The 13,288-nt window shown below is 39.4% G+C and overlaps 5 protein-coding genes and 1 non-coding gene across 11 annotated transcripts; 2 read left to right on the forward strand and 4 right to left on the reverse strand.

Annotated features, from left to right (window-relative positions):
• Nucleotides 1-78: 78 nt before the first annotated feature.
• On the reverse strand, nucleotides 79-4,644 carry LOC124342583 (tyrosine-protein phosphatase non-receptor type 14-like). 3 transcript variants are annotated; one of them, XM_046795594.1, is made up of 16 exons: nucleotides 4,553-4,644; nucleotides 4,327-4,486; nucleotides 4,057-4,251; nucleotides 3,952-3,998; nucleotides 3,764-3,892; nucleotides 3,606-3,703; nucleotides 3,468-3,538; nucleotides 3,241-3,399; nucleotides 3,074-3,162; nucleotides 2,877-3,012; nucleotides 1,767-2,807; nucleotides 1,554-1,678; nucleotides 1,112-1,487; nucleotides 875-1,034; nucleotides 645-808; nucleotides 79-582 (listed from the first exon to the last, which is right to left on the reverse strand). In XM_046795594.1, the coding sequence occupies exons 3-16, from the start codon at nucleotides 4,228-4,230 to the stop codon at nucleotides 454-456; spliced, it is 2,898 nt and encodes a 965-aa protein (XP_046651550.1). In that variant the 5' UTR covers nucleotides 4,231-4,251; nucleotides 4,327-4,486; nucleotides 4,553-4,644; the 3' UTR covers nucleotides 79-453. The 3 variants fall into 3 exon arrangements, with proteins under 3 accessions (XP_046651550.1, XP_046651551.1, XP_046651549.1); XM_046795595.1 differs by having other exon boundaries at nucleotides 4,568-4,585; XM_046795593.1 differs by having other exon boundaries at nucleotides 4,335-4,602.
• A 1,230-nt stretch (nucleotides 4,645-5,874) lies between these two features.
• Nucleotides 5,875-7,319, reverse strand: LOC124342804 (succinate dehydrogenase [ubiquinone] iron-sulfur subunit, mitochondrial-like). The gene is made up of 6 exons (XM_046795978.1): nucleotides 7,147-7,319; nucleotides 6,945-7,084; nucleotides 6,739-6,882; nucleotides 6,486-6,681; nucleotides 6,316-6,417; nucleotides 5,875-6,258 (listed from the first exon to the last, which is right to left on the reverse strand). The coding sequence occupies exons 1-6, from the start codon at nucleotides 7,192-7,194 to the stop codon at nucleotides 6,043-6,045; spliced, it is 846 nt and encodes a 281-aa protein (XP_046651934.1). The 5' UTR covers nucleotides 7,195-7,319; the 3' UTR covers nucleotides 5,875-6,042.
• A 68-nt stretch (nucleotides 7,320-7,387) lies between these two features.
• On the forward strand, nucleotides 7,388-8,519 carry LOC124342792 (tRNA pseudouridine synthase-like 1). The gene is made up of 3 exons (XM_046795959.1): nucleotides 7,388-7,531; nucleotides 7,590-7,739; nucleotides 7,802-8,519. The coding sequence occupies exons 1-3, from the start codon at nucleotides 7,485-7,487 to the stop codon at nucleotides 8,517-8,519; spliced, it is 915 nt and encodes a 304-aa protein (XP_046651915.1). The 5' UTR covers nucleotides 7,388-7,484.
• Nucleotides 8,488-9,143, forward strand: LOC124342852 (dual specificity protein phosphatase 19-like). Its single transcript, XM_046796040.1, has one exon. It carries the CDS (start codon nucleotides 8,488-8,490, stop codon nucleotides 9,091-9,093), a length of 606 nt encoding a protein of 201 aa, XP_046651996.1. The 3' UTR covers nucleotides 9,094-9,143.
• A 75-nt stretch (nucleotides 9,144-9,218) lies between these two features.
• Nucleotides 9,219-11,956, reverse strand: LOC124342650 (integrator complex subunit 11-like). 4 transcript variants are annotated; one of them, XM_046795720.1, is made up of 12 exons: nucleotides 11,842-11,956; nucleotides 11,636-11,778; nucleotides 11,384-11,566; nucleotides 11,201-11,317; nucleotides 11,041-11,139; nucleotides 10,691-10,984; nucleotides 10,411-10,629; nucleotides 10,217-10,330; nucleotides 9,836-10,153; nucleotides 9,628-9,770; nucleotides 9,434-9,560; nucleotides 9,219-9,372 (listed from the first exon to the last, which is right to left on the reverse strand). In XM_046795720.1, the coding sequence occupies exons 2-12, from the start codon at nucleotides 11,759-11,761 to the stop codon at nucleotides 9,319-9,321; spliced, it is 1,794 nt and encodes a 597-aa protein (XP_046651676.1). In that variant the 5' UTR covers nucleotides 11,762-11,778; nucleotides 11,842-11,956; the 3' UTR covers nucleotides 9,219-9,318. The 4 variants fall into 4 exon arrangements, with proteins under 4 accessions (XP_046651676.1, XP_046651677.1, XP_046651678.1 ...); XM_046795721.1 differs by having other exon boundaries at nucleotides 11,636-11,798; nucleotides 11,842-11,942; XM_046795722.1 differs by having other exon boundaries at nucleotides 11,636-11,791; nucleotides 11,841-11,933.
• Nucleotides 11,957-12,298: 342 nt separating this feature from the next.
• Trnar-acg lies at nucleotides 12,299-12,371 on the reverse strand. The gene has a single exon. It is a non-coding gene; the product is annotated as a tRNA-Arg (tRNA).
• Between the last annotated feature and the right edge of the window lie 917 nt (nucleotides 12,372-13,288).

The following is a 13,288-nucleotide window of genomic DNA, read 5'->3' on the forward strand; positions in this document are numbered from 1 at the left end:
AAATTGTAGAGCATCTAGGGAATTTCAATTATATTAATTCGAGAATTTTTATTAATTGTAAAATGAATGAAGATCAGGTGTTCTTTAAAAATATCGTTTATTATTTAATTCTCTATCAATAAAAAAAGGCACGTCATAGGGACTAGGCGTGAGTTAATAATCTATAAAATTGCTGCACATCGTGGAGTTAGTAGAAATGCAATAGAAATTGAAGAAACGCATGTGATTGAAACACTCTTTAACTCTTTACAAATTGTATAATAGCTTTCCCACAATTCATTAATAGTGGTATGTTATGAAAAAAAGCAAGCAAATAATGGTTGGTGATCATATGAATTGCCTAAGTATCACAAAAATGGAGGAACATGTTGATTGGCTTGTTCATCTTTCAACAATTGAATCAAAGGCCGAATGCATCGTGTGTGTGTGTTTTTTAAATATATCATTGCAAGATCAAATGAGTCGAGAGCGGCCAAGGTAAGCAAGTAGTAGGGCATATATTGAACGATACTGGGCAACGGTCTGCACCATAAGCATCCTTTGCTGGCGCAGGTGATTAATAAGTTTCGGGACGTCGACGACCTGTTGATTATAGAAAGAACATTAGCCCAATAATTTGATTGAGCAAATTTGAAACTACTCACAACATTGTGATCGAGTGATGTAAGTAAAACGTCGCAAGCGATGGTGACACCTGTTCGACCAACACCCGCTCCGCAATGAACCAACACTGGCGTGTTTCGGTTCTTACCCAGTGGAACATCAGACACGGAATGTCTTCGCACTGTGTCCATCTCCTCCAAAAAACCTGAAAGTAATTATTTTTATGTTAACCCCAAAGTTTAAACAACATATCCAATGAAATTTGTCTTACTAAGGAAAGAGGTCACATCTTTGGGGCAACCGTGATCAGCCCAGTCAGAGTATTGAAGATGCCAAATGCTGCGTTGTTGAGCTGTTGGCAGGTGAGTTACATCTAACTTTGTGATGGATTGACGGCCGGATAGTTTGCCAACCTGCCGCGTGATTTTGTACTAAACCACAACAACAACAAAAAAAGCAACAAATAAAAACAAAACTCTAGGTATTCCATGAGCAATGCAATAAGTACTTCGCCAAATTCTAATGTGGCAGCATCTTGTTGCGGCCAATAAATAAAACCGCTGTAACCATTCATGCTGCTATTGCTGACGTGGCTTCGCAAAGAGCTGACCGACTTTGTGTTGTGAGTTGGGGTTTGCTGTCCACCGTTATTGCTGCTTGACGTCGTGTCGGCTAGCATAACGACAACGTAGACGTCACTTTGCCATACCATCTGCCAAAAATCAGTTACGGTGGATGGCAGTGGACCTTGAGCGGCAATGTAGAAGCGTTGAGCCGAACCAACAGCAGCGGAGATGTGTGATGCATTGATGTAGCCTGTTCGGTTTTCTCGGCTGGGAGTCAATTTAACCCTATTCTCCTCGTAGGGCAAAACGTCTTGATACCTAAAAGAAACAACCGATGGTTTAATTACTAATACAACGCAATAATTTACTGAAAACTGTCCATACTGGTTACGAGATGCGTTATCCGGGTGAGCAGCCATGCTAAAATCCGCACCGGCTTTTCGTCTGGGAATCAGTTCAAATTCCAGGAGAAGTTGGCCATCAGCCAATCGGGATTCCATTTCTTGGCGCTAGATGGTCGTTTTTGTAAGAAAATGGCAAAATAAATCCTCTTCACTATAATTTCAACTAATTACTGCTGAAAATTTGTTGAATTACCAAATGATCCTTGACAAGAGTTGCATCAGCAGGGGCAGCTCTGGCGGGTGAAACCAAGTGATGAGAGTGGGAGGCAGAACTGGACGTTGAATCATTGGTACTTCGCTTGGCGGCTGGGGATGACGAAGGCGAATCGGTCTGGACGCGATTGATGACAGCAGAACGAGCCGAGCTACGGACAGGCAAACCCCATTTTCTCCTGGGTTGGGAAGCAGTTTGTGCGGATGTGGACGGAGAGAGATTCGGCTGGCTTCCGGGCTGGCGTAAGGGAATATTTTGATAGATGGGCTCGCCGTTTCGCAATGTGGCAGAAACTTCTGTCTGGGCTTGAGTAACTGGTAAATGGCTCATCGATCCTGAATTGACCGGTGCCACTCCATTAATAACGGCCACTGCCAAGTCTGGGCTACTATTACTGCCAACTTTGCTATAAGGGTAAGGCGGAGGGGGTTTGTACATTTTCATCATCTGCATCTGCTGTTGGGCACTCTGTTGTTGCTGTGTCTGAAAAGGTGCAGGAGCGGATGGCTGAACAGCTACAGCTGCTGGTTGTTGTACTGATTGCTGGACTGGAGGAGTTGGATTGAGAAGCAATTGCGCGATATCGTCGCCGTACTTGACTCGAACGGCAGTTTCATAATCAGGTGCAGGACGGTAAGCCGGCAATAAAGCGCGTAAATTTTGTTGAGAGGCAGCAAGTGATCCAGCACCTGATGCGAATCCTCCACCACTGCCCGCAGTGCCAGCTAACAAATGCGTTTGTGCTTGAGCAGGATTTAAAACTGTTAAAGTAGGTGATGAAATTGAGTGTGGTAGGGCTCGAACACTTCCTAAGCTATCAATGCGATATTCGGCCATTGCACTGGAACTCCTGGGCTCTGCAGATTCAAACATTGAAGTGGATGGGACCAGATTGCTGTTGACAGTCGCACTGTTTGATTCCAAGTTTAAACCAGCTATCCCCATGTCTATATCTTTGTCTTCGGTCGCTTGGGATTGCAGGGACTGGAGAGTTAACAACGTTTGTTTGTAGAAGGTATGCTAAAAACCAAACCGGATCACAATTAGAATGTTTTCATTAAAATATCGAGTAATTTAAGTAGACCCTACTTGAAGAACAGCTAATTTCCAGACATAACGGGCTGCTTCAGGATCATCGAAATAAAAGTTAACATTTTCTTCGCTACGTTGGCATTCGATACCAAACATTCTCTTTTGATTCAGCAGGTTTGTTATATCGTCCCACCTAGCAAGTTTGAAAACTTGAAAATACCGTAAAGAGAAAACAACACGATCGACGGCGCTACCTGTAAAAAACAACTCGCTCCGTATTGTTACGCATCACCAAAATTCCTTGCAACGACGTAGCAACCAGTGCCTCGCCTGCTGGTTCTTCCTGAAAATACAAACGGAGAAAGTTTATAAAGCGTGCATTCAAATCTCTAAGCTTGAATTTGAAAATTGGGGTAAAAACCTTTGCTAAAAATCGTTCCTGGCCGTAACCGTCAAGATGTTGGGCTTCTACAATGTACCAGCATTCAGCTACAGGTTGAGGAAACCCAAGTAGTTTAGAATGTTGCGCAGCTACCGCTTCGGTTACAGCATCCAACTGGCTTTCGTTAGTCACAAGATGCTACACGGAAAATTTGTAATTAATAACATTACCGACTAAAAAAACATATCTTAGGAAAAATTATTTACTTTGGGAACAAGGACGAATTCTTTCAAGTATTGTAAAGTATGACGCTCAGGATCATGATCCCCAAATTCGGCTAAAATATTTTTTTTTTAGTTAGTTAGTTGTTGAGAAAAAAGGATTTCTCTGTAATAGTTCAATACCTTGAAGTCTGTAACCAGCAAGAACAACAGCCTCATTATAACTACATCTCAATCTTCCTTCCATGACATCTGATTTCAGCTGCAGGAAATAGTGGTACCTAGATTTTGAATATGAATACTTATTCAATTTCACAATGTAGCAGGATGTTATGAAATACCGAGTCATTTCATCCTCCAAAAGGCTGACATCATTTACATAGTACATGATTCTCAAATACAGATAGGCCTCTTGGGCATGCTTATCCAGTTGTTTCTTGAGTGGGCGATCAAGTTCAACCCAACGTACTCTGCGCAAAAAAAAAGGTTAGCAACATATTTTTTTGAAAAATATCATTGGCGAATAAACCTTGGGTATGACTTTTGACTGACATAGCGTAATCCAAAAAATTCAGGCTGTAAACAGGAAATGAATTAGTTAATATTTCAACTTTTGCTCTTTAAAATTTGATACCTGGTTGAGCCCCAGACGTTGACAAACATTATCGAGGCAATCATAGCCAAGACTATCTGCTGAAAGAGTGCATTCCACAATACTATTATCAAGAAGTTCTACACAAATAACGAAAACTGTTTTGGTCACAACATTGTACTGCTTGCTTTTCTTCAATCTCAGTTTAAAAGGCATTCTGACATCTGAATTTTTCACCTAGTTGTGGAAGGATGAAAATATGAAATGGGATGTCAGGGGAAAGCTGAGAGATTAGACAATTTGAGAAGTTACTGAGAAACCTGAGTGTACTATCCATGGAACACCACCCTACACAGGTTTTGTGCAGTTTCCTGTTTTTCGGGACAATGAGAACAAACGTTATTGTGAAACTGAACGACTCCTTGCGTAACTTATTCGCACGGGAATTTTTGGAATCCTTAGAGGGCCGGCACTATTTGTCAAGAATTCGATTATAGAAATTTTGTCCCTGGGTAGACACAGTAGGAAAACGTCATACCGACAATCAAATCACCTTAAGTTCACCTGATTTTTCTAACACAACAATATTAAATAATAATAAACAGCAATCATTTGTTCTTAACAGCGTTGCTTGCGGCTAATTTTAATTCTTAAAAAAACGAACATTTGATACGATTGTGATCGTACGCAATATAATTTTATTATTTTTAATTTCTATAAAACTTCTTTATTACTTTGCGAAATAATATCGAATTTTGCAAAAGCGCAAAGCCTGCGATTTCTATGCTGAGTTCATGAGTTGCATCTCGAAGCAGTCGACGTTTACATAACTTTAAATGATTTTTTCTTAGTCGAGCAAATCGAAGATTCTAAAGATTAATTGTATTTAATTTTTTTGCAAGTTCAGTCTAGTTTATACTGAAATACGGAGCTGCAAAATAACTCCCCTTTATAGTACAGAAATCGCTGGTCATTGACAGGTAGCTTAAGCATTTTTTGGCTTCTTGATTGTTCATTATAATTTATAATTTCAACAATGATCTAATCTTATATTTTAAATTTTTTAGATTAACCTAGAATGTGGCCTATTCTAATGAATATGCTACGGGTTAATGCACCGTATATAACGTTACCGTTTGCTGCCATTATCGGAGTTATTGGATATAATATCGAACGAATAATATCTGATAGAACAACACCATTTAAAAACAGTGTAGAGGAGCAGAGGGATGAGAGAATGCTAAAAAATCTTGAAAATGTTGATGCTAAAGAAATGGAAAGCTTGAAGGAGAAAAAGTTTGTTCCTCGAACAATTTTTGAAAAAAATGTCTCCCCTTCACTACAGACTAAAAATACATCATAGTGCTCTTTTTTAGTTTAGGATTTAGGCTTTGATGATAGTAAAAAAGGTAATTACATTTGTATGATGTATGCAATTGTTCACTATAACAATTTCAAGATTTTCCTGTTAACATTTTCTTCGCACCAATTCCTTTCTTGACTTGTAATCTAAATTATTCAACGCTTAATGCGAGTAAAATAAATTAAAGAGAAAGCAAAGCTCACGGCTTACGGGATCTACCAGATCAGATGTCATTAGAAAGCCGAGTAGCTACTATTTGAATACCATTTTGCAAACCAATTTCATTTTCTATGGCTCAATAGTCGATAGATGATTACATAACGATTGCACGGTTACAGGTAACCTGAAGAATTTTGCTCTGGCATCATGTTCCACCTCACTAAGAATTAGGATGTATGAAATGACTTCAGTTTAAACTGAACGCGGCGGACAAGGCATCATTACTGCAAAGCGTTGGGCAACGAATATGAACATAATTAATTACATGGTCTACAATCTTTTAATTTGATGACTCCAGATGAAACACATCCAAAATCTTATATTATTTCTCGTTCATAACTACAGGAGAATAGGGCAAGTATGTCGTTTTAGGTTGTATAATAAACGCGAAACTGAAATCAACTACAGCCCTTCTCATATTGCGAATGTGCGCGTGATAATTTTCCTTAACCAGCGGGATTCATTGTTGGTTCTGGTTTGGTGGCAAAACCAGTCAAAAGCTTCTTGATCTCGGCAATAGCTTTTCCCGGGTTCAGGCCTTTTGGACACGCCTTCGTACAGTTCATAATCGTGTGGCAGCGGAAGACCGAGAACGGATCCCTCAGACGATCTAAACGATCTTTAGTAGCTTCGTCACGTGAATCAATCATCCAGCGGTAAGCCTAAGATAATCAAGTCAGCAATACGAACAACGTCACAGAATTAGGCAAATTCCTAACCTGCATGAGCACAGCAGGGCCAAGATATTTATCGCCGTTCCACCAATAAGAGGGGCACGATGTGCTGCAGCATGCACACAGAATACACTCATAGAGACCATCCTGTAAAAAAATGTGTTTAAAGTCAAGAAGGACTTATTGTGCAAATCAAGATTCAAGTGGAATGATACCAGTTTCTGACGATCATCTACACTCTGCAAATATTGTTTCTGCCCCAACTTTGATTCATCCTTGCGTTGCAGCCAAGGTTGAATGGACTTGTACTGAGCATAGAAGTTACTCATATCAGGCACCAAATCCTTAACAACATACATGTGTGGTAGTGGATGAATCTTCACAGGTTTGTCCAAATTAGTATCAATTTTGCTGTAGAATGAAGACAATTAATACAAAAGGATCAGTTTGAAAATATTTTCAAATTACCTAATACAGGCAAGAGAATTGCAACCACCGATATTCATAGCACAGGAGCCACAGATACCTTCTCTGCATGACCTCCTAAATGTAAGTGTAGGGTCCATTTCACTCTTGATTTTAATCAAAGCATCAAGAACCATAGGCCCACACCTAAACATATACAGTTAGACGTGCCACAAAATTTTCAAATTTCTGAGTTTAAAATTTGTTACGTATTCAAGTCTACTTCATAGGTCTCAAGATGCGGCTTATCTCCAGAGACATCAGGATTCCATCGATAGACGGCAAATTTCTTGATTCGAGGTGCAACAGCAGGCTTCGCAGCTGCAGCTGTAGCCAGGTTACGTAATTGCTGAACGAGAAGTAAACATGAAGCACACCCATAACAACCATTAGATGAAATATATAAATTACCATGTACTGCCTGGATAATCCAACAGCCTTGCTGCCTATGTTTTCCATGTTTAGGAAAAGTAGGAATTACAAAATCAAAACGAATAATACCAACACTATTTTTCCCAGCTGTACTACTAGCAGCTGATTGAGAACAAGACCGTAGATCGTCGTCGGATCGGAAATTTTGTGAGATTTTCCCTTTTTCAACTCGGCGTTGCATTTCTTCTATATTCATTATTTTCAAAATCTGGCAACTTGTAAAGTGCATCGTCTGCTAAAGAAATAATCACAAATCACAATGTGATGTGATTCCGTCTATTTTTTATTTTTGCAAAGTTTACAAAGCGAAATTTCTAATGCAGCGTTATCTCATTAAATTCTCGTATTCGGGAACGCGCTTTCGGTACATAAAAGGATATGTGACCATATGTAAAAAAAATAACGAATCTTACATTTCTCAGGGGGTTACAAAGACAGCCTGGAGAAATATACAACGATGAAATTCCGTACCGAGCTTCAATTCAGACAATTTTGGAAAAAGGAATTTTAAGATTCCTTCAACACAAAAAGTCAGCTACCTCCTTTGAACCTGGTGTCCAGTTCTCAAGCCGGTAAAAATATCCTGTAATCTTTGTTTATAGTAATATGAAAATTAATTTCCCGTATTGAACAGTACAGATCAAGGAGTGCATTCATTTTGCAATTTAGCTCATGTTGACTTGGAGCTTCTGAAGAATGGTAGTTGCATCCCACCAGTTCAGCTCCAGAAAACTTTGCATGTGTTCTGTCAAAAATCTGACATCAATCTTACAGTGAATAATGTGGAAGCTGTGCCATCAACTTTTCATGCAAGATATTCAAGTTATTCAAGACACTACCTTTACAGGATTGGTGTAACCCCAGAGGATGTTAAGTGTCATCCTGTCATTGAATGGAGAAAGTGCTACTTCATAGAGAAACCTTTTTGTTTGGACAAAGCTATTGAAGTCTGCAAACTATTTGAAGGAACTAAAGATTTCGCGTCATTCTGTCACGGCATCAGCGGGAGACCACCGGGGTACCCTACTGTTCGAACAATAGATGCTTTCCATATCAAACCTGGAAGGCCTTTGTTTGATCCTTTATACGATCCTTTGTATTCGGGCATTGATTTTTATGATTTCCACATCAAATCTCGGTCGTTCATGTACAGACAAGTGCGTCGGATGGTGGCTCTGGTTGTGGCTGTAGCTAATGGTCATATCAACCTTGACGAAGCCCGTCAGTTATTTGATCATCCTGGACAGTGGAATCCGAAAGCTATGACAGCTCCACCGTACGGATTGTATCTTCTAGACGTTGGCTACAAGATTCCTCAAGATGAGCAGCCTCAACGAATTATTGAAAACTAAGGGACAAAATTTGCGCCGAGTGACTACGCGAGTGACTTTACCGAGTGGACGAGTATTTCATGAAGGCGACGGAGTTGCAGTGGAGAGTGAACAATCTTACGGTTTTGTCATCGATAACACACCAGATCTACAGGTTGGCCAAGTGGAGGAAGGCCTTTTTGTCGCTTCTCAAGATGTTGCCAATGATGCAGAATTGATTAAACAGTATGAGATCACCCACGTACTGAACGTTGCCGGAGTTCCATCTCAGAAATTACTTGACCTTCACTATCTCGATGTTCATATTTTGGACTTGCCCGAAGAACCGCTAAGTTGTCATTTTGCAAAGTGTTTTGAGTTTATAGATGAAGCGCTTAAAAACGGTCGTGTGCTTGTCCATTGTAATGCTGGTATTTCTCGTTCTGTTTCAATCGTGGTTGCCTTCCTAATGTGTCGTCGACAAAAGAGTCTCTGTGAGGCTATAAGTCAAGTCAAAGCTGCCAGACCAAGAGCTCAACCTAATGCGGGATTTGTAAAACAGTTGAAGATGTACGAGTCTAGTATTTTGAACAATGATTCAAAACCTAACAGTTAGAGTGAAACCTTCCTAATACACGAATTGCGACATGCCAATTGTCTACAATTTCCTAAAATTCGGGTAGTTGGGATCCCCAAGCATGTAAACATTAAGGAAATAATTTACACTCGGACAATCGGAAATATTCGTGAAAGTGATAATTAAAAAATTATTTTTTTTTATCAATACATATTGAGGGTATTCATTTCATGAAAGGTAATTCACAGAGATTACACGACCTTATCAAACAATGACTTGTCGTAGTGAAGACATAATCCACGTTGCTAAATCTTCGTCCTAAAAAATAATAGAAACTCAGTAACTTTATTAGGTTTTGTTTTTAAAAACAACAATAAACCTGCAAGGCCCAGGAGATCATCATGGATTTGCGATCTTCTTTGTCTGTCGTCTCCATTTTAATACTAACCGACTCCAAATTGAGTAACCCCTCGTCAGACGGTTTAACCGGGTAGTTAGTATTTTGTCTGTAAATTTAAACAAAAGATGCTCAAGTTATATTATCTTTAAAAAAAAAGTATTGGGAATTCTTACGAATTCAAAATAAGCTGTATCTGATCCATAGCTCTAATAGCGGTTCCGGGTAATCTTAGTTGGATACAGGAAGTGAATCGGATAGAATGCCGGTTTAAACCTAGTTCACCGAATGCCTGCTCGGGTTCCATAAGCTTGAGAACCTATGGCCAAAAAAAAATGAATAAAAATGTAGGCAGAAAGTATAGCTAAATACAAGTACACTTACGTTGTCTTTCATGACGAGCACACCATGCATACGGCAAGGTCGTTTCGGGTCTGGCGCGCCAACCGTATCATAGAGAGCCATTTCTTTTTTCAGCAATGAAAGTGATACATCGACAGGAACAACAGGTTTGCATGGAATGTACGCCGACTCCCCGTTTGCCGGCATGTAACAGTCGATACCGTATTCTTGCTGAATTTTCTGTTTCAAGAACTCCATTTTTACGCCCTCTCCGTGAACGAGGAGTACATTTTGAGGTTCGCAATATTGGATTAATTGCATGATACCCTTGGCGTCGGCATGAGCGCTAAATGACATGTACTGATAACAAATGAATGGGATTAATTGACAGATTTGGCGTATTAGTGAATCCTAATAACTCACCTGAACAGACATTTTCACTTCGATTACTTGTCTGTTTTCAATTTCAACTTTTTTAGCACCACTGAGAACTTTGGCACCAACTGTTCCAGAGACACAGTAACCAGGCATAATTAACTGCGTAGGGAAAAAAAAGGATTCCAGTTAGTTGAAATAATTGAAAATATACATTTGTATTATAATTTATCTCTTCCCACCATGTTATTTTCATTGGGTGCCCATTTTTTGAAGAGCTGCAAAGAAAGACCTGCGTGAAGCATTCCCGGTGTAGCGAAAACGACCATCGGACCGGGTGTATCGGCGTAACTTTTATCGAAAGGACGGATGTGTTTGAACTCGAACATGTTTCTTTGAACAAAAGTCTTGCGAATCTTTTGATTGGTCCAGGTGATGAACATTTTGTAGTAATTGTTGGCCTATGAAAAGAGAAAAAAGTTTAAGAGGATTCAAAAGATTAACTATTTCAATCAAAGTTACCTTTTCAGTGAGACCCACAGCAAAGTAGATTGGCGCTTTAAGATTCATTCGTTCCCAATAAGTTTCCAAAAGAATACAAAGTTCTTGAGCTCGACCAAGTGCAAACACGGGAATGAGAACTTTGCCTCCTCTGTCTACACAATCATGTACTTTCTTTAAGAAATCCCGCTCTCGACAGCGTTTAGAGTCACGGATAGTTGTAGCATAAGTGGATTCCGATATAAGTATGTTGGGTCGGCATTTGTCGATCCAGGCGGCACCCAAGTGTCGATCCGGAGTCATGTTATAATCTCCCTAATAGATATATTTTACAGGTATGCACAGAACCAAGATTTCCAATATTAACTTACAGTGTACACCACAGATTGGTTGCCTACTTTGACGTGAAACATGGCTGCACCCAACACATGACCAGCATAGTAAGCTTTTATTTCAATTTCTGAGTCTACCTATAACAAAAAAAATTTAATCAAGATATGAAAACCCTGGCTGAAGTAAGAAATGGTATACTTGAACAGTTTGATGCAGAGTGACAGCAATAACCTTTTTCATGCAATCCTTGATGTGAGCTGAAGTGAAAAAATTGGTTTCACCCTTTCTCTCTACAGCCACTTTCCTCATGTCCTCCTGTTTGGCAAGTATAAATTATGCTGTAACATAATACCAATTTGTGAAATGTAAAAAGAATCTTACCAAAAGGATAGGAGCAATAGCCTTTGTTGGATGAGTCATGTAAATTGGGCCATTATATCCAACCATTTCAGTCATAAATGGTAAAGCCCCACAATGATCTAGATGGAAATGGGATATGATGACACAATCTAGGGATTCTGTCAAGTTTCCGTCAGCAATGTATGAAAAGTCTGGAAACCGTCGCTACAGAATAAAAGATTTGGGTAAGGACAAACAAACCTTTGTTTTTTGAACAACCAAAACTAAACTTACCTCATCATTGTACCCCATATGCATGCCACAATCTAACATGATATTCTTTCCTCCCATTTGTAGTAAAATACAACTTCTCCCCACATCTTGTCCAGCCCCAAGTGGCGTTACTTTGATATCTGTCATAGCTGAATTCAATTGGCCTTTTTCAAACGAACAAAGCCTTAATTAATAGTTTACAATTGTCCTTCAAATTTTCCACAAACCTGATTTAAATTTATATCATCAACATTCAACGCACTGCGTGAAAAAATTTCTTTTCTAAATGAAAATTGGAAATAAATATTGCCGGTTACTCTGTTGCCATATTTCAAGTTTTGATAACTTTTGGGGAAAATTCGGATTTTGGAATTCGGAAGTCGAAATTGAAAATGAAGACAAGCCAATTATCTAATCACATTTAATTAATGGAGCATTTATTAATGAGCGTCTCAATTGAGTTTAATACATCGTAACTCCCTTTTTCCATCGCAAATACTGCGCATACAGATACTAACTTACTAAGCCAGTTTAAGCCACTAAAGGTCTAAAGGTCGATCCTGCGAGGAATCTATTCTAAAATCCTTTGTTCCGTAGGTGGGGCAACACGATTATTAAATTCATTTTGTTATGAAAACGACGGGGAATTTGAAAAATAATTTAAAAAATGTTGATAAAAAAACTTGAACGTGCCAGGGATCGAACCTGGAATCTCCTGCTCCGTAGGCAGGCGCCTTATCCATTGGGCCACACGTCCTGTACTCAAACGAGTATTTCTTGAAAATTAAATGAAGATTAAATTTATGGCCTACCTAGGTACACAATAACTTTTTACTGGGTGGATTAAGAATTAAATTAGGGAATGACATTTGTTTGTGAATTTAGGTATGAATTATGAAAGAACTTATGGTATTTGATCAAATGAGTGAGATGACGCATTTTAGATTCGACGCTAGCAAACACGGGCGGGGTTATTTGAGGATATTGCAGATTGCTTAAATAATTTATCTACCAATATAGATTTCCCTGATGGATCACTGACGTTCATCCACCAAATTATTCATATCTGTGGTGAATCCATCACTGTAGCCAAATAAGGAAAATGTGTCAAAATTTGTTATGCCTCCGAATTCAATTATGGACAATTTTGGTCCACAACGAACTTCACTGCGCTTCACTGGCAGACGCTGACAGAGGTCTGACGGCCATCAAATATTTGCTGATTGATCTTTGAAATCTTCGAATCGAAAATTTCCTCTCTGGTTTGAAACCACCACAAACAGCGCGATGCACAATAGAGGGGACATGGGACCGATTGGATTCACATATTATTTCAGCGCTAATATACTATGCTATCCATCTGTGGAAGAAAATTTAAGCTAAAAAATCCTATGATTTGGTTGAAATTTAAAATGTTACTCGCTTAAGTTAAAAAAAAAATCCACCTTGTCGGCTTTGCGTCGCCGCAGAACGGCCTTGAGTTTCCGCTTTTCCACGGGATCCACTTCGTCGCCGGCAGACAGGAGCAAGCAACGGGCGAGCCCCAGAAGGAGCCAGAGGGATCCAACATCACTGGGCTTTTCCACGAATTCAGAGGCGCGTGCGGGTGGTTTCGATAGCTTGTAACTATATCACCCCGCAGGGTTTCCAGGAATCCAGGCTAAACGGAATTCG

The sequence above is a fragment of the Daphnia pulicaria genome, chromosome 6 (assembly GCF_021234035.1).
Source record: "Daphnia pulicaria isolate SC F1-1A chromosome 6, SC_F0-13Bv2, whole genome shotgun sequence".
In the NCBI taxonomy this organism is placed as follows: Eukaryota; Metazoa; Arthropoda; class Branchiopoda; order Diplostraca; family Daphniidae; genus Daphnia; species Daphnia pulicaria.